Source organism: Empidonax traillii, unplaced genomic scaffold, assembly GCF_003031625.1.
Source record: "Empidonax traillii isolate 1590-97213 ecotype Southwest subspecies unplaced genomic scaffold, ASM303162v1 scaffold1262:size201849, whole genome shotgun sequence".
NCBI classification, from domain to species: domain Eukaryota; kingdom Metazoa; phylum Chordata; class Aves; order Passeriformes; family Tyrannidae; genus Empidonax; species Empidonax traillii.
In genome coordinates, this window is record NW_020956455.1 from 10,712 (window position 1) to 29,867 (window position 19,156).

General features: G+C 42.0%; 1 protein-coding gene across 1 annotated transcript; it reads left to right on the forward strand.

The window, feature by feature from the left end:
* Nucleotides 1-194: 194 nt before the first annotated feature.
* Nucleotides 195-17,785, forward strand: TERB1 (telomere repeat binding bouquet formation protein 1). The gene is made up of 21 exons (XM_027906237.1): nucleotides 195-366; nucleotides 2,268-2,326; nucleotides 2,949-3,059; nucleotides 3,241-3,369; nucleotides 3,787-3,918; nucleotides 4,329-4,389; nucleotides 4,476-4,591; nucleotides 4,708-4,830; nucleotides 5,619-5,771; nucleotides 6,153-6,284; nucleotides 7,597-7,722; nucleotides 8,661-8,818; nucleotides 9,673-10,028; nucleotides 11,245-11,306; nucleotides 12,080-12,172; nucleotides 13,438-13,608; nucleotides 14,064-14,144; nucleotides 15,143-15,256; nucleotides 15,588-15,700; nucleotides 16,216-16,431; nucleotides 17,096-17,785. The coding sequence occupies exons 2-21, from the start codon at nucleotides 2,293-2,295 to the stop codon at nucleotides 17,135-17,137; spliced, it is 2,523 nt and encodes an 840-aa protein (XP_027762038.1). The 5' UTR covers nucleotides 195-366; nucleotides 2,268-2,292; the 3' UTR covers nucleotides 17,138-17,785.
* Nucleotides 17,786-19,156: the final 1,371 nt, after the last annotated feature.

The window sequence follows — 19,156 nt, forward strand, 5'->3', positions numbered from 1 at the left end:
GGCCGCGGAGGGCGGGAAGGGCTGAGGGCGGCCCCGCTCCCTCAGGAGGCACCGCGGGCAGGGCCGGGCACGGCGGGGCCGCCGCTCCCCCCGGCCCGGAGCGGTCACCGCTCCCCCCTCGGCCCGGAGCGGTCGCCGCTCCCCCCTCGGCCCGGAGCGGTCGCCGCTCCCCCCTCGGCCCGGAGCGGTCGCCGCTCCCCCCTCGGCCCGGAGCGGTCGCCGCTCCCCCCTCGGCCCGGAGCGGTCGCCGCTCCCCCCTCGGCCCGGAGCGGTCACCGCTCCCCTCAGCCCGGCGGGCAGGGCTCGGCGGCAGGACCGGCATCGCCTCGGTGTGTGCCCAGAGCCACCCCCGCTGCCGGGTCACAGGTACCCGATCCGTGCCCCATGTCGCGCCCCACGGTGCTCCCCACCCTCCCACAGATGAGTGCTGCTGCTGTTTCATCTTTGTGCTGTTCGCCTTTCTTTTTTGTCAGATTTTTTTTTTTTTTTTTTGAGTCCTTTACATGTTCTTTCCGTTTTATATCTGGGGCGATGTGGAGCGCTCGCAAAGACTTCAAAGCAGGCTCTGATAAGGAGCCGTGACTCACACACGGCTCAGCTGAGGGAGGGAGCTGGAGCAGGGCAGGAACATCTCACCTCACAGCCCTGTTGCACCGAGCAGTGTCCTCACGGCCTCGCTGCTGATGGGAATTTGGGTTTCCATGGAACACCAACAGCGGGTTTGGTCCCAGGTTTTCCAAGGATAAATCCCGCTGAGGCTGGCTGGTGTGGCCCCTGTGCTGCTGAACAAACAGGCTAACGGACCTGAACTTCTCTAAGAGTGTTTTTTTGAGCTCTGAAGTGATGTTACTGGGTTATTTTCCGTAACTGACAGGTGATTTGTTTTATATGCAACATTAGGCAGAAGTTCCTTGCAGCAAATCTTGTAGCTTGTCTGTTCGTCTTTGCCCTGTAATGCAACATCAGAGTCGAGATATTTGCATTTCATGTGGGCTAGCTTATAAATATTATTTTGTGTACCTTCTGTAGGTTTCAAAAAAATAGACCCAGGTAAGGTCAAGATGTATCTTTCTATACAGTTTTAAAAACCGTGTGCTTCTTATATTAAAGGCTCCTTAATAATATAAATGTATATTTAATTAAACTCTACTGAAATGCAGTCAGCTCCAGAGTTAGCTGATTTTTACAGCCTTCCTTTTGCTAGGGGACATGTAGGGGGTTTGTTTTCTCTTAGGCTGGCAGGGTGGTAGCAGAAGGGACAACAAGAGGTGAGGAAGACTTGCAAGCTTTTCCCTGTTGTGGGTTGGATTTGCAAGAAAATGAAATGCATATATATTATGGCTTCTGAAAGGGTGAAGGAAGATGAGGTCTTTTTAAATTTTCCCTCTCTTCTGGAAACAGCAAAGGAATGGGGACAACCCTAAACTCTAAATGGAAAGCAAGGCTGGCTGGCTTCATCAAGAGGACACTGATAATGTTTAGAGCCTCTGCTCCACTTGGAGAAGGAAAACTAATGCATTATTAAGCTGAATTTATCAGTGATTTAAAGTTTCTACCTGGAGCTAAATAATTTTTGACAAATTGAAATAGGTTACTGTGATGGTTGAATCAACCTTTTTTTTGAGGGGGGGGCTTGGGACATGTTTGAGGGATCACCTTTCTCTCTCCAAACCTAAATGTCACCCTGATGTTCAATTGAATCCCAGATCCTGGCACACTGGGTTTGTGAAGAGTCAGTGCTCTGGGGTTTGTGGTTCATCTAAAGTCTTTGGTGAATTAAAATTAATTCTCAGTTCAAGGAATCATGTCTCAGCATTGGTTTTACTTTGACCAGTGCCAATAAAAGTTATAGTTTAGAGGCTCCCTGAGCATCAGCAGGAGGCTGAAGGTTTTATATGTTCACCCTCTGGGTAACATTTCCTGGGGGTTTTAATGCAAGTTGTTGGCTGATTTTGGCAAGTTGTTGGATCAGCTTTATCGTGACCAGTGACACAGAGACACTGATGGTGCCCCCACAATGGGAACACCTGAGCCCTGCAAAATGGTAACTTTAAAAGGTGCTAACACACTATTACACATGCAGGGTTATTATAAAATACTGCATTTCCAAAGGAAATCTTTGCCATGCCAGAGAACATTAAACTGTGTATGTGTGTCAGGTGACAGAGTAAAACCAGAAAAGTGGAAATATATATATATATACTGCCTGTGTTATAAACACTGCTAATCTGAACAGAAATGAAAACACTTTTTCCTTGCTGTTTTAGACCAGGAACAGAGATACAGCCAAAAATGGACATTGAAAAGGTGCAGAAGAATCAGTGTGGTAGGACACCTAAGAGAATTTGTCATTTATTATCTGCATCAATTCTACAAATCTTTAGTAGACTGGGATAGGTCTGGCCTGGGGTGGGGAGCTGTTGGAAAAAGCTCTTTTTCTGAATTTTGGATGCTGTATTGGATACCTAAAGGGCACATCTAATGACAAACATTCAAATAGGAAATCACACCACAAGGTTACCTTTTTCTAAAAAATTTGCTAATATTTACCCACATTTTTATTGTCCTATAACTTTTTTGAGAAACCCCCACCCTTACAAGGGTTTACAATATACAGTAACTGCTGTCACCTTTGCAAATAATCACCACATAATCTTTTTATTATAACCCAAAGTTTAAGAAACAGGTTTTCCAAGTTTTTCCTTACCCAGGGCTGTTTGTAGGTGCCCAGAAAACAAACTCTGCACAGCAATATTTCTGGGTTAAGGTGCAATAATGTTTGTTATTTATGGATGGATAGAAGGGGTGTAGCTTTGTTTTTGCTCACTTTTTTTTTTTTTTTTAATGCTTGTGCATGCTACATTTTTGGTCAGGTTTATTGTGATACCGAACAGATTAATATATCGAAAAATAACAAATTTCATGAAGATTTTTGTGTTTGCTCTTAGAGATGAAAACAGATCTGAACTTACTGCTTGAATGCCTCAAATATCAGATGGACTGCCCTCTGTCTCAGAAGGAAGCTTTGATCACTATTTACTCCATTTGTCAACAAAACAGTAAGGAATGTTTTTCCTTGGAAACATTTATGTCCACCACGTATGTTCAGAACTGGTGGTCACTGCAAAAGAGTTGTCTAAAGGATGTAAGGCTTGAGAAGTCGTAAAATCTTGGGAGGCCTACGATTTACAAAGAAACAAAAGCTAAAGGGTCATTTTTGTTATTTTTTCTCCTTTGTAGGTGAAGCAAGTGAATATTTTCGAGAAATTGGAGGTTTGATGTTTATAAGTGACCTTGCAAAGTCAAGTGCTCACTGCGTGGTGAAGGAAGCAGCTTTGTTTACACTGGGGATTATTATAGAGAGTAATGGTAATATTAAGCAATATTTTTTGTATTTCTGAGTGAGAAATACTTCTCTTGTGCTTTGTCTCCACTTTTTTTTTGGCCTCAGACAATCAGATTACAAGGTGACCAGTTGGAGCCAGGGGCAGTAAAGGTGCCCCTGTTGCCCTGCCCGTGCCTGGATGTGACACAGCACCCTGTCTGCATGTCCCCAGCCAGCTGAGCTCCTCCTCTTCCTCACCAGCAAGTGTTAAATGACTCAGATTGTCCCAGAGTTTGCCGAGCCCTGGTTGGTTTAGAATTCACTACACAGGAAAACCCTGGGTCACTTTATAGTCCTGTTTTGTCTCCACTCCTCACGTACTGGCCACATCTGAGATTTAATAATTTGGGATTATGAGCAACTTACTTTAGGATTTAATGGTGTTCATTTTCTGTTTCCAGTGTACTGTCAACAGACTTTGTGTACTTCTGCATTGTTTGAAGACCTCATTTTATTTTTAATTAATAAGGATTCTGGTGTGAACTTGAAAAGAATGTCTGTTTATGTCATCTTAGTACTGGTTTCAAATAATAGTAAGTTGGGGTTTTTTTCTGTATTACACCACCACTTTTTTCTGTTTGCCAATCTGCCATGCAAAATTTGGAATATCCAATAAGTAGTGCTTTGGTTAAGTTAATTTATAAAGATGAATGTTTGCACGTAACTGAACCTGAATTGTCTAAATAGGTCATTGCTCACTGGGTTTTCTTTAAACAGCAGAAAGTGGTTTAGTTTTCAAAATATAGTTTAAAAAAGGGTAATGCAAACCAGTAGTTTGTGACAATGTCTAGAAAAAGACAGAAAGAAATGGAATGCTTTCACCAACGTGTTGGGGAGGATCTGTGCTTAGGAAATGAGATGCATGTATGTAAATTAAACCTGACCTTGAGATTTTGCCTCAAGTTGCCGGTGTCTGTGGAGTCTTGTGTTTGTTCTCTTGTAGAAAACGGGCAAACCCACGTCAGAGACACGGGCTGCATCAGCCTGCTGCTGCAGCTGTTCAGGTAAACACCCAGCGGTGCAGACACTCGAGGGCTCCAGCGATGCGGAGTCCCCTTTCCTTCACCCCCTGGCTTTGTGTCCCCCCCAGAACAACCCTGCTGACGGCGGGCACGGCGCTGTCGGAGGCGGCCGGCGAGCAGCGCTACCAGCTGTGGAGCTCGGTGTGCAGCGCTCTCTGTGCCTGCGTCAACAACCCCCAGAACGGTGCGTGTGCCCCGCGGCCGCCACGCCGCCCTCCCCGCGCTGCCACGGGCTGCTGTCACCGCACTGCTCAGCTCAGGGGGCCTTTCAGCGCGGCTTGTTTGTGTTTATTTTTGCAGAGGATAACCAAAACATTTGCTGCTCGGTGTTCCCCTACGCCAAGGAGTGGCTCGAGAGCTGCACGGAGCCCGACATAGTTCGTCCCATCTGTTCGTTTCTTGGGCTCACAGTTGCAAATAACTGTAAGTGCAGCTCAAGCTTTACACAGTTTTGCTTTTGTTAAGAGTAAGTTTAACGAGATAGTTCGGTTTTTTTGGGTCAGTCTCTACGAATTCATTTGCTGTTCTTCCAGCCTTTACTTTGAAAACTATATTCCATCATCTTTACTTACACTCCCGGGCAGATGGAGCTCGTTAGCCTGTAAGGCAATCCATCTACGTCCTGAGGACCTCGCTGCCACCGTCCAAGCGTGCTTGGCCCCGGCAGATGAACCTCAGGATTAAAGGGTGGGCTCAGTTCCGCGCACACTGTGTCTCACCTAAAAAATCCAATGCGCAGGCTGGAAGGTGGAAAGACCTTCCCCGGTTCTTCAGTCGCGAAGAGACTGGCCATTATATATACTTACACTACATTGTGCTTAAGTCCACAAATAGCCACAAACCACTTACGTTTGGTAAGGTCAGTACAGATTATTTGGAAGCTGTTTTGATTGGAAGTATTTTATAAATAGAAGTCATTATTACATCACTGAAAACAATGATTTAGGTAGAACTTGGGCACAATGTTTGCCGTTTGTGTGCTGTGTTAGGGTCGCTGTTTCCTGTAAGTATTTCATATGACATTTCTTGAGATTAATATACATCCAGCTTCTGTTGCATGGCTGGAAATGTAATGATTGATGCATACACAGAAAAACTGTGATGAACCCAACTGGCAAAATGCTGAAGTGATTTGCAAACTGTATTACTGAAACCACGTTTTTTCTTTTCTTTCTTTTTTTCTTTTTTTTTTTTTTTTTCTCTTCACCAAGCATATGTGCAGAAATATTTTGTTTCCATTGGAGGATTGGATACATTAGCTAAGGTTCTCCTTGAGCTCATGCACGACTCCTGCTTGAGCCACTCTGGCACAAAACTTGCAGTAGTTGTAACCAAGACTCTGGATGCCTGCATTGCCAATAACTGTGAGTGCAAGGACAGCTGTCATTATCCGTATATGCTAACTTTAAAATGTTTAAAGTCTTGTGTTATAAAAGTGATATAAATGGATGCTAAAAGGCCAGTAAGTTATAAACATCCCAGTTGGGGCTGCAGATTTTTGTGTAATTCTATCCTGTCCCAGCTGCAAACCCCACAGTGTGGGAGGAAGGGCAGTGCTGGATTTGGGAGCTGCAGCAGGAGGGATGTGGGAATCTGGGGGGTTGAGGACAGGGAGGAGGAGAACTGTGCAGCCCCCAGGCTTTGGGAGCTCTGCAGAGCTGCCTTGAGGAGCAGCACTGAACGCTGGGTGATGCTGGACACTGGTGATCCACTTTATCATCTCCTGATTGTTCTGACCATCACAGCTGCCATGGGGGTTGTCTTGGCCAAGTATCACACCGTGTCCGAGCTGCTGAAGCTGCTGTGCCATGAGACCCTGAACACAGGAGAGAAAATCAGCATTATTCTGACAATTGGACACTGTACTGAAGTCTGTGGTAAGATTTGCTCTCTCTGCTTCTGCTAAATTTTCACACACAAAACTCCTTCAGTGGTGTCGTTTCATCAGGACTGGAACATGAGGGAAAGTTCTGTTAAATAATGGAATGGTAATAGTCAGAAAAAAAGGTTTCTATCATGTTCCATCTCTAAAATTTCAAACTTGTTAGCAGATGGTATCTTCAGGAGCTCTGAAAAAATAGGTTATTATACAAGAATTCAGAGCTGGGCTTAGGGATGACTGGGTGAAATTAATCCAGGCCTAAAAACTGCTACAATATAAACACACCAAAGGAGTTGTCTGGAGCTCTCTTTTAATGGTCCTTGTGATATTCAGGTTCTGTCCATTGGTTCAATAGCTATTAATTTTTTTAAGGGCTATATAATAGCATTGGGTTTGAAACAACAAACAGTAGGTAGCCCTGAAATCTTTTTGCCAGGCTCCTCAGGGCTCCGTGTTCAAAAATTCTGATTGATTGTCACCCTCTGAATGTCAAGAAGGTTCAATAATTAGCTCAGTAGGTCATAAGTCTATTTTAAAAGACATTTTTTCATGAATAATTCACTGAAACAAAGCTCAATGGAAAATGTTTTTGAAAGACAATTAAACCAACAGAATAAAAATTTCTCTTAGAATGGCAACCAAAAAAAATCATATTTCCTTTTTTTATTCCTTTTTTATCATGTTTAAACAACACAGAACTATTTTTATCAAGTTGCCTTCATCAAGTTTGATGAATCCATATGCAAATGAGATAACAATAATGAATACAATAAATTAAATTAAAATAATAAATAAACAAATAATCAATCAATAAAAAATAAAATTTATCGGGTGACATAGTTAATGAAGAGGAAGAGTGTGGTTAGACCAGGATTAAACTGTTAAATTTATTACAGCATTACTAATTATAAACTTTAAACCTTTGATATCTCTGCACCTCAGGGTTTACAGCAATGTAGTGTGATGTAATGGAGGAAAAGAGCTACAGAAGCCACAGTTCAAATGTTTCTGGCAACAACCGAATGAATTTGGAACCCCATCACATCATTTCTCTCAGTCATCCTTTGGTTTTCTTACCAGAGATCTGAGTTGTGGTCAGATCACCCTGGGTGATTGTAACTGTGCTGTAAAGCTCTGCTGCTGCCAGCCAGGGGGGAGGGCATTCCAGCAGCCTTGGATCTGGGAAAGGAAAACATCTTTTGCAGAATTTCCCAGAAAATTATAGGTATTAGCTCCTAAATTACTGTAGGATTGAGTGTGTTTGAGGCTGAAACCAATCCATTTTCCTTTATTATGCCCCATTTTAGAAGAAAACCAGTGTGAGCTGCTCCAGAACAATGGCCTTCCACTGATGATTCAGGTGCTGACAGAATCTCAGGACGAGGAGCTGATCAAAGCTGCTACTTTCGTGCTGCAAAACTGCAAACAGATGAGTAAGTTTGCAGCTCCTGCTTTTAAAATGACAGTGATTATTCCCTCTCTGTGTTCTGCTACTTTCCCGAAGGATTTTAGCTGTGGCAGCTCCCAGAGCTGGCTGGTTCCTGCAGAAAGGTTGCCTCTTTGCCACCAAACTACGGATTTGGGCAGCAAAAAGAAAAGCAAGGATTTCACCAGTGTGGCAGGAATGCCTTTGTGAAACTGTAAATGTAGGGGCAGTTTTTAAAAGCTTTCCCTTCTAGAGATGCTGTGGAAAATAAGAGCACTGTGGGTACTTTATTCCTGGGAATGTGCCATGTCAGGGAGAGAAGACACCAGTAGATAATCAAACCTACTACAATCATTTTGCAATGTTAAGAAATCTTGCTCTTTCTTTTGTAAGCAGGGTGGATTTTGGGGCACCCTGGTTAAGTTTTGTATTAATTATCTGCACAGTGGAACAGAAAGACACCTTGTCCTCTAATCTCTACAGCACGGAAGGTTTGCAATTGCTAATTACTAAATTTCATGTATCTTCAGTACATTTTTGTACTGAAATCGTAACTGAGGGTTTTAAGATTGAGGGGCTGTAGTGATTTGCAGTGTCCATTAATATGGAATTGTTTTTTAAGCAAGCAGAAACTTATACTGGTACAGAACTCATAGAGTTAGAATTAAGTCAATGGAAAAGTCATTTTTTACACAGCATCACTGTGCAAGCAGCTCATAGTAACTATAACCACAATCTCACCTCTTGTGACTGCAGTTTATATTTGAAGCGTGTTAATATTTATGTGTAAAATACATTTAAGTTTTATAAAAATTATTATTCAGAGATTACACTTTGCATTAAATTATTGCGTCTGTCCCTCAGCATAATAAAGTATAATAAATGCTTACTAAGATGTTCATCGATAAAATTTTAAGTATTAATCTTGTTTTATATTTTATAAAGCTGAACAGTTGTCTCTGAAAATAAATGATAATTCATTGAGTGTGAGCAATGAAGAAGAAGAGGATGTGCAAGTCAGGAAGAGAAGTCTACAAGACTACTGGAAGAAAGCAGGGGAGATTTTACACAGAATAAACCTGATTGAACAAGAACATGCTGAGGTTGGCCTATTAACCAAAGTAGGATAAAACTAAGCAAATCTTTACAGAGTTTTAGGGAGAAAGTAAACAAGCAGGGGAGATTTTACACAGAATAAACCTGATTGAACAAGAACATGCTGAGGTTGGCCTATTTACCAAAGTAGGATAAAACTAAGCAAATCTTTACAGAGTTTTAGGGAGAAAGAGAAAGTAAACCCTCGGGATAATTTCAGGGTGAGCTAAGAAAGCAGGAAAAACATTGGATGTGTGGGAAAGTACAACCTGCAACTTTTACCATTACTGTGGATCATACCCAGTTACTTGTGTGCAGGGCAACCAGAGAATGGAGCCATCTGTATTTTATGAAGCATTTTAGTTTATTATAAACCCAGATTTTCGACAAAATAGACATAATTAGGCTGGAGAAACAAGAAGTTGAATTTGTTTTTAATTGCTGGACATTCAAACCTATAATTTTAATATTTGCATGCGTGAAATGCCCATGATTGTACAGCTGTGGTGGGATGTGGTAAAGGAGGATGTGAACATAAACTGAAACAAGGTTGTTTCGTATTTTCCAGGTGCTTTATAGCTGCCTGGTATCTCTGGGTTTGGAACAGTGAGTTCATGAGTTGTTTAGATGGATGTTAAGCTCATTTCTAGCAGTTTCTTGCACTGGCAGCAGATTGATGAGTGGCTGTGCCCTGAGCTCCTCCAGCAGCACGGCTGTGCTGGGCTCTGTGCTCAGCCAGGCTGCTCTGCAGCGTCTCTGGGCTGTTTTCCCTTCACAGTTAGGCTGCTCTGTGAGTTAACCTGGTTACTGATTGTGTAAATTCTGCACAGCTCATGCACTCACACACTACTTTTCAATGCAGGAAGGAGTGCAAGGCGGAGTGTTTGTGGATGGACCCTCAGCAGGCAATCCTGAAGCAATGGAATCCCATAAGGTGAATCCTGCTGATCCAAAAATGTACCTACAAAGAGCACATAAAGAACATCACAGCCCACAGCTGGCCTTGGAGTTGGATGATCAGGTTCTTGCTCCATCTGTAAATTGTCCTCCAAGAAAAAGTGAAGCAGTGAACACTGTGCGTGCAGCTTCTGCTGGACAGAGTGGGCAGAGCAATATTCCGTGTTCAGGGAATGAACTGCAAACAGACAGAGCACTTCAGAGTCACAGTGTGAATGACAAAGCTGCCTGTGGGAAACATCAGTCTGTTCCTCAGGCAAGGTAAGGATCCTACACCTGAACAAAAATACTAAATTGCCTTCCCTGGTAATTTCCAAATTGCATGTCAGCCTTTTAAATTCTCTCTTACCAACTGTGTCTTTTTCTTCCAGTGAAAAGACACAGCCTTTTGGTGGCCCACTGGAGGACACTCTGTGGGAGTGTGTTTGAGACCACAGACCAGAGATTGTAGACACTGTAGTTACAAAAGCTGCTGATGTTTTTCCCTGGCTGGTGGGTTGTACAGAGAGCCCTTTCCAGGCCATGTTTAGCACCTTCAGCACAGTGGGGAGGAATCAGCCCTGGCTTTCGCCTCAAAACTCTCCCTGATGTAGCAGATAAAGACCTGCCTTGGTGTGGACCCAACCACCAAGGATTCTGTGATGTGCACTTACCAGGAAAACAGCAGGGACACAACTGGGGGAAAAACATTGACACTGGAGTGGCTACAAACTGGGGGAAATGTTTTCCCTCCCCCACTTTTCTCCCCTCATGTTCCATTGTTGCTTTGCATGGGAAGAGAAAGGTGCAGCCCTATCCAGTCATTTCCTGTTCTCTTGCTCGTTGCTCTCACACAAATGGTGACTTTCCTCTTCCTTTGCTTCTCATGCTTATCTTTCTTAAGAAATAAATTATTGATAGGCAACTTGCAATGATAAACACAAGCTATTCTCTGGAATTTATATAAGGAATATCCCTCAGGACATGTAGTGGGAGAGGAGGAGCAAAACTGTGTTTCTCTGGGGTTTTCAGTTTGGTTTTGGTTGGTTGGTTTTGGTTTTGCCTTTTTTTGTTTGGTTGTGTTTTGTTTTGTTTCATGGTGAGTTTTGTTTTGGGGGCTTTGCTTTTCTTTTTTTTTTTCTCCTTTGTTTGGTTTGGGGATTTTTTGAGTCCCACATTTTTACTTTTTTACATTTTGATGTGGCTGCCCCTTGCTCTGTGCAGTTCCTTTATATTCATTATACTGTTACTTTGCAACTACCACAGAAATTGCCAAGAGCCTGGATAATTGTCCATGGTACATTCAGGTAAATTTTACAAGTTACATACTGGTGCCATAAGCCCGGGAAATTGGGATAATTAGAATAAATTTTTGAGAGTTTTATCTTTCAGATGTTTCTTTTTTATTTTTCCATTGGACTGTGCCTATTAATTTACAGGTAAATGTATGTTGTGACATTTTATTCTTTTTAATTTGTTCCCACTGTTTTCTTCCCAGTGAACAGTTATTTCAACAATCAGCAGAGCCTGTTAGAAACCGGACACAGCCATGCCCAGCAGGTACAAACAGCTGAACATACTCCTTTCTTTTTGTTCTTAATGAGTTTTAGATTAGTTTTGGGTACTTTTATCACTGCTTTTTACCAGTTGTTATGTATCATTAGATACATGGTTTGCACAGTATTGGAATTTTATATTGTACACAATTTTACCAGGAGAATACTTATTGTACTTTTCTTCTGATACATATTGTAGCTTTCTTTTTTTTCAGATTTGCATTGATCCTAGATCATTTATTACATTACTTATTAAATTTATGCCAGCATTGGGGGCTGTCCAATCAAATCTTTACTCATCACTTAGTTTCCTGTTAGTTTATAAAATGTATAAGTGCTCATTAGATTAGTATTTGCCAGAATGGTGGCTTTACAGATGACAAACTGATCTCCAGGTTAGACCTTCTTAACTGAGAGTTCATATTATTCCAGCACCTCACATTCTCCAGCATCAGATTCCAAACAGAAATGAAGTTTATAGGCCTTAGTTAAGCAATATAAGTTTACAGGTTTCATTTGCTGTTGAAGTTGAAGGAATATCCTTTGGGAGAGTGATGAAAAAGCACTGAATTGAACACAATTATTCTGGATTTACAAAAATATAAATGTGGTGCATTTAACTTGAGGAATTTAATTTGGATTTTCTACTGTTGTGTTTATTAGCCTTTAATAATTTACAGGTAGAAAATGCAATGTAGACACACTGATGCATGATTGCCATGGCAGAGGCAGTGTACATTTTCTAAGGTTTTTTTTTTTTTTTCCTTCCTCATTTAGATCAAAATTCATCCTCCTCAGAGATCACCAGGAAACACAAGAGAACTTCAGCACCATCTTCATCCCATAACATGGCAGATTTAAGGTGTTCAGGTAAATATTGCCTCAGGTCTTTCTTTCCAGAGCACACAACAGGAGCCCTAAAGGGTCAGCAGTGCAGTGAGTTATTTCTGACATTACAGAAACTTTAGCACATCTGTTCTATGACCTATGGAAATCTTAACTGTTTCCTTTTTGTGCCTCTAAAATGAAAGCTCAGTATTGCAATAAAGCTGACATGGCAGTTTTGATGCATGTATCAGTGTGGGCTGGCCAACAAACAGTTTACAGTAGCTTAAAAGATAACACTTCTTACAAGAATTTGGGGTGATTTCCTCCTTTCTGTGATGGGACAGTCAGAGGAAGAACATGTGGCCCTGCTCATTTCCCTCACTGATTCTCCTGCTGAGCCTCCTGACTGTTGTGCAGCTCTTCTGCTGTCTGTTTAGTGCAGGCACTCAGATTTTGGGTAATCCAGGACTGCAGATCTCTGTTGCTGCTCGCTCAACATGCTCTGTCACTAGGTCATAAGAATGCTGCTGGTGCTCAGGATTTGTAAGTGGATTTTGTAACCAAGCCTGTGTTTCTTTGTTAAAAAAAACCACAACAAAACAACAAAAAACCTCCAAACAAACCCCAAAGCAGCTCCTAACCCACCTTTGAACATTATTTTTATCCAAGCTGTCAAATTAAATTCAACCTGAGCTTTAGCACTGCTTGAGCATTGTACATATTGCCCTTCTTCTGATTCCTCACACAAGTCCTCCCTCAGCTGATGTAACTTAATCATGAGAACATCCAAGAATAACTGAACCATAAATTACCCTGGGAATGTCCTCAAAAAAAAAAAAAAAAAACAAAACAGGAAGGTTTTCTGTGAGGGAATTCCTGCCATTCATCCAAGTTAATACAGATAACTGTTGCAACACAAAGTTTCAAAGCATAGCGAAGATATATCTTATATTTTGGCTCCTGGATAAATGTGCAAATGGAACTGAGGCCTCTTTTTTCCCATCCCACTAATATTTTTACTGCTGTGGGGGATCTGTGCCTCAGCCAGTACTTGTGGAGTTGAAGTGCAGTTTAACTTGGTCTCATAAAACACTGAAAATACTTCTTAATTTTTTTTTAAGATAGAAGGTACAAAACAAGTAAGTATTTTCAAAAAGATACATAAAAATGAGACCTCTTTGCCATGTTCATGTGGAAACCCAGAGGTCAAACTGCAGATCATAGGGATAAAAATGAGATGCTGGACTTTGTGGTGGCTCCTGGGGCATCTCTGCTTGCTATTTCTACAGTGTCCCATGGCTTTGCAGGTTGTGTAGCAGGAGGACTGTCCTTCAACAGCAGAACCTTCACCAAGATGTTGCAAAGTTGTCTGCACCCGTGTGACCATCACAGAGTCATCCTGGAGGCTGAGGAGAGATACAGGAGGGAGCTTCGGGAGCGGGCTGATGGCAACAGCAGCAGATACAGGAGCCAGGACAGTGCAGGTTCATTGTCAGCAGCTGTAACCACTGCTTTAAATGGCATTCCAAATTCAGAACTCTCTGTGATCTGCTTCTGACTGCCCTGCTGGTTTAACTCCCTCATTTCATTTGATTTACCAGTGACTTGCACTAAGTCATATCAGAAGGGGCCACTTCTGCTTTGAGAATCTTGGGCATTTCTTGGCAGCGGGGGCAGATCCTCATTCCAGGCTCTGATGGGACTGGGATGTTTGCCAGTCAAGAACCAAGGGAAGGGAATGTATTATAATAATTTGAAATCAGTGTGAATGCATGACATCATAATATAACATATACATGAGGGTCTAAGATGCTTGAATACAATAAAAGCACATCCTCTATTTTTCTGGTTTAAAGAAAAAGTGCTTAATTTTGAAAATTAAATAGTTACTACTTACTGATATTTGTGCTGGTGTTCATCTTATATTTTCCAGAAATAGTGCTGACCCCGCTGAACAAAGGCAGGTTGCACACAGAAATATCAACATTTAGGAGCAAAAAGGACAGTTTCCAAAGTAAGGGCTGGATTTGGAAATTATGCAAAAAGCCATTATTTTGTGTTAATATTTTGCAGAACTTTACTATGGATAGAGAATTATGGTGGTTTCTTTTCTTCTCTAAATTCTGTGAATAATCTATATATTAATATGCCAGCAAATGTTATCTATTTATTTACTGGGAGGTTCTGAATAAGAAGTTATTAACGAGGCAGAGCTGGGAAAGGGAGCAGAAATTCCACCATTTCTGCAGTGCAGTTTAGGAATCCTGTGTTTGCAGAACCATCATTGCCCATAAAACCTGGTGTTCTTTATGACACACAACTGCCCATTTGTAGCAGAGTCCACACCTTTGAGAGATTTTATTCTGCAATATAGCAAAAACATTAATGGTATTTTCCCCCTTTTTACACAACTCAGCAGCAATTTTTTGCAGAATGTGGTGGGTTAGGTACCTGCAGAATTCCTACATTCACCACTGGTAACCATCACTGTTTCTTACGACTGATGACCAGAATTTTTCAAGCAGGTTGAAGCAGTTCTCTAAATCAGTACTTCCATTCTAAACCATTAATATTCCTTTAAAATGCATTCTCTTTGAAAAATCAGCAATTTATTTTTAATACTCTGTTTTCAAACCCCTTCTTTATACGGTCCCATAGTTAATTAATTTCCAGTAAAAGCTGGTTTATATTTTTTCCCTCCAGATTCAGAAATTAATTTGTCTGTGATAGCCACAGAGGTACTTTAAAATTTAAAAAAGTCCTCCCCAAACAATTATATTTTATCTTCAGAGTCCTTTGCAGCAATATTACAACTTATATCAGCAAGTAAACATTTTCTGTACACTGAAGTAAACTGAATTTTCCAGTCTTTCTTCCAAGACCACATGGTAGTAAATGCTCAAAAGATGGTTCTCCCTTCAGTTTTAATTCCTAAAACATGACCCATGTTTTGTGGTTTGTTTTTTCCTAAGAAAGATGTGCAATGTTTTATTGTTTGGGATTTCTTTTAAGGTATTCTTTTGACTCCAAGCAGAAAACCCAAGCCTAAGACTTCAAACAGAGATGAACACCATAAAAATATCAGGTGGACTGGCAACTATAACTTGACACCTGCCTATGAGAAGTGTGAGTGTTACCAGAAAATTAATTCTCTAATGTGCATAACTTAAAGATCAGGCTTGCATTTAGCTCAGGGCATTGAGAGAAGCAGTTTTGGGGGACAAATGGCTAAGGATTTAAACAAACCCCTGGCTTTAATCCCAGGAGTTTCTCCCCCATCAGTAGCACTACCACTTGCTCAGAGCATAAATAATCCCCCTGTGTTAATGTCAGTGATTAGAACAGATGTAAGGGCAGTGAGGTTCATTCAAAGAAATTCTCCTTTAAGCACTACATTTAGTTCTACAGTAGGTATCAGTTAAAGTAACCAAGAGCCTCCTTGTTCCCAATTCCACAGCTTTCCAAAAAACCCAAGATGCCAACTTGAGGAGACAAAAAGTCAAAGAAATGTGCAGCCAGAAATGTCAGCACTTCCAAGGAAATTGCATCCATGCACTTGACAGAGATGAGGTGAGTTATGCAGAGCCTAACCATGCACTCCCATATCTGTAAATGGCCAAAGAAAAGCACTGTGAATTGCATCATTTCTTTTTGAGTCTCCTTTAACAGGAGCCCAGTAGCAAAATGAACCTTATTAAAAGGATATTGCTCTGTTGATTCTACTCCAGTCACAGTGATTTATCCTGAGCTGAGTTAAGCATTTTTCAGCTGACAGTCTTTTCTGAATGATGGATACGGAGGTATGAGTTTTTCTGTGTTGATGAAAACTTGCACAGTATAGAAATAACAGAAACCTAAGGGAATAAACCCACTGAAGGTAAAAGCTGTGTAGGTACAACAGAAACAAAGGTAAAGACCACAGAAAAATACTGTATTTCAGTGGCAGTGAAGAAACCTTGAAAAGCCATTGTTGCCTTGACTTTACAACTGCTCAAGGGTGTATTGACAGCAATACCCTACTTCCATGTGCCAAATAGTCTGTCAATTGGCATAATCTGTAATTACACCAACATAAATATTTGCAGAGCAGTGAAATACGTCCCCTGGACATGAACACGAGAACCTTGAACAAGAGAGGAAGAAGAACCCGAAAAGATTTCACAACTGAAGAAATTAACTGTCTTTTGAATGGAGTGAAGGAAATGGGTAATCACTGGAATTTAATTTTGTGGTCTTACCCATTTCAGAAAGGACGGACAAGTGTTGATCTTTCCAAGAAGTACTACAGGTTACAGAAGCAGGTAGTTACAGTTTAATTTCCTACTAGTCCTAAATGCTCTGAGCTCAGTTTTCATAGTTTGCCCCTCAACTGACTCGCAGAAAAAAAAACAGGCTTTCAGGATCTGCAGCCCCTGGGATTGTGCTTTGTGTCAGTTCAGTGCTGTGCTACCCAGGGGAATGGGCTCTTATGGAATTCCATCAGGGCTGCTGCTGGAGAGACAGAGCTAAAGCAGCAAAATATCAGAGAGCCTTTGAACCTGCCAGGTGCACAGAGAATGAGAGCAGCAGTTAAGGACTGAACTAATCCCTGTGTTTATTGGGATTTCCTCTGTTCAGCCTCCGTCCTGGGGCTGCTTTGTGGCTCTCCAGCAGCTTCCTGGGGGTTGAGCAGTACAGGCCTCACACAGAGGGGCTGTCTGGGAATGCAGAGGGAGCACTGCTGGCCTTCCTTGGATCCAGGAGCACTGCTGCTGTGCTCTGGATCCAGGAGCACTGCTGCTGTTCTCTGGATCCAGGGATCCTGCTGCTGTTCTCTGGATCCAGGGATCCAGCTGCTGCCCCGCCTGGGATACCACTGGGGTGGTTAAGTGACAAGCCTTTGTCTACTACAAGGTGTTCTATAATTGTGCAGTGCTTTGAGTCAACAGTTGTTTTGATATTTTCTCTTTTATCTCCATTTTATAGATGAAAAAAAAGCCCCAAAGATCATCAGTGATGATGTCATAGAGTACCTGGAGTTTGCTGCAGAATAGTGAAGAACAGCCTTTAGAGCAGCAAGAAGAACATAAGCCCTTGGAGATTTAGGTTGGCTTGGACTCCTGCTTTCCAGGGATAACTGAACATTTCATTTACTCTAATTTGACAGTTTCTTTTATACATAGGCAACAAAATGCTTATCAAATTTTTTTTTTAAACTTAATTTAACCTTCTTGAGCATTTGACACATGTAAGTTCTGATTTAACTTTTTGTAGTTTGCCTTACCCTTTGTATGAAATGGCTACTGTTTATGTCTAAAACTGGTAAGTGTTAATGTTGTGTCTGAATTTGTTTTCTCTTAGTAAGTGAAAGGTTTAAAGCAGGTAAAATACTTTGCCATGTTTTCAATGTGCTGTACGTGCAGAAAAATGTATCTGTGCCAGGAAACCCTGGTAAAACACTGCTACATGTAGGAGGCAAATCTTTGTTGCAGTAAGTACTCACTGCTGAACTCAGCAGGTAATGATAAAATCTGCCTTCTGTTCACACTTGGACAATTTTTGGTGTACTATTCAGGTAAGTGAGCAGAACCCCCATCTCTGCTAATGACACAACTTTTACAGTGAAAGCCTTAGTAACTTGATTTTTCAGTGCTAGCCTTAGTATTTCATTTGTATTTTTTTTCAGTGCTAGCCTTAGTATTTCATTTGTATTTTTTACCTGCTCTGATAAGGGACTGAGAAATCAATAGTTAATCTTTCATGGAAAAGGTTTAGTTATTATATTAGCACAAGGTTTTCACTGTGGTGCAGCTTAAATGCTTGGAAAAGAGCAAGATAACCAAAAATTGAAAGACCTGCAGTAAAGGTGATACCAATGATACGATAAATGCATCTTCTAATATTTTCAGCTGTTGCAGCTTGTTTTTTATATTATTAAAATATTCAAGCATCTGGAAAAGATGTCTTTGAGTGGAGCTGTTGCCAGCAGTGAAGTTAAATATTGGTGTGACTGCAGGGTGAGCCAAAGGACTCCTGAGGCTGGGTGGGCACAAAAGGGACATTTGGGTCCCTTCCACACCCCAACAAGTATTTTCCAAGGACTCAGAGCCAGCCCAGACAAGCTGCTACTTCATTTATTGACTGAGTGTGTGTTAATAATCCATATTATTCTGGCCTAAAATATACCTCAAGTGGATAAAAGCGTAAATCTTCCCTTGACACACGTCAGAACATCTTCATACCATTTACCCAACCTTAGGTATAATTGAGGCTGGGAAGGCCCTGGGGAGCCCATAATCCAATCTCCTCCTCGGAGCAGGGCTGATTGCAAAGTCACTCAAGTTGCTTCAGTGCCTTGTCAGGTTCTAAAGATCTTCAAGGGAGAAATTCCCACAGGCTCTTTTGGGCACCTCTCCTGGTGCTCCAGCTCCTCTCGTGACACAAAGTGATGGAACAACACCAGGGAACATTCTGGTGTCATCTGAGGAGACCGGAGCAGGAGCACCAGGAACCTGCTGTGTGGATTTGTGCTCTCCTTTTGACTGACTGTGCAGTCTCAATCATCTCACTAATTTTCTTGCACAAGTGCTTTGGAATCCGTGCATAGCAGGCACCATAAAAGTGAGATTGCATGAAAACACCACTGTCACTTTTAGGCTGCTCGAGTGCTCCTGGGCAGGATTTCAGCACCTTGAGAAGCTGAACTGACTGACAGACCACGCAGGAAAGTGCGTGAGCAAAACCCATGGAGTTCTTCTGTAGTTCTGTTGGACAAACCGAGGGTGTGAGGGCTGTAAGGATTTGGGTCCATGAATTCACTCAGCTCCAGGGATACAGCCTGAGCTGCTGCTCTCCGGGGCTGGGCTGGGGCAGGGACTGCGGAAGGGACTGGGGTCTGCAGGGGCAGGTCCTGGGGGGTGCAGAGGGAATTACCGGGGGCTGAAGGTACCGAGACAGGTCCTAGGGGGTGGCAGTGGCAGGTCCCGGGGTGGCAGTTCCAGGTCCTGGGGTGGCAGTGGCAGGTCCCGGGGTGGCAGTTCCAGGTCC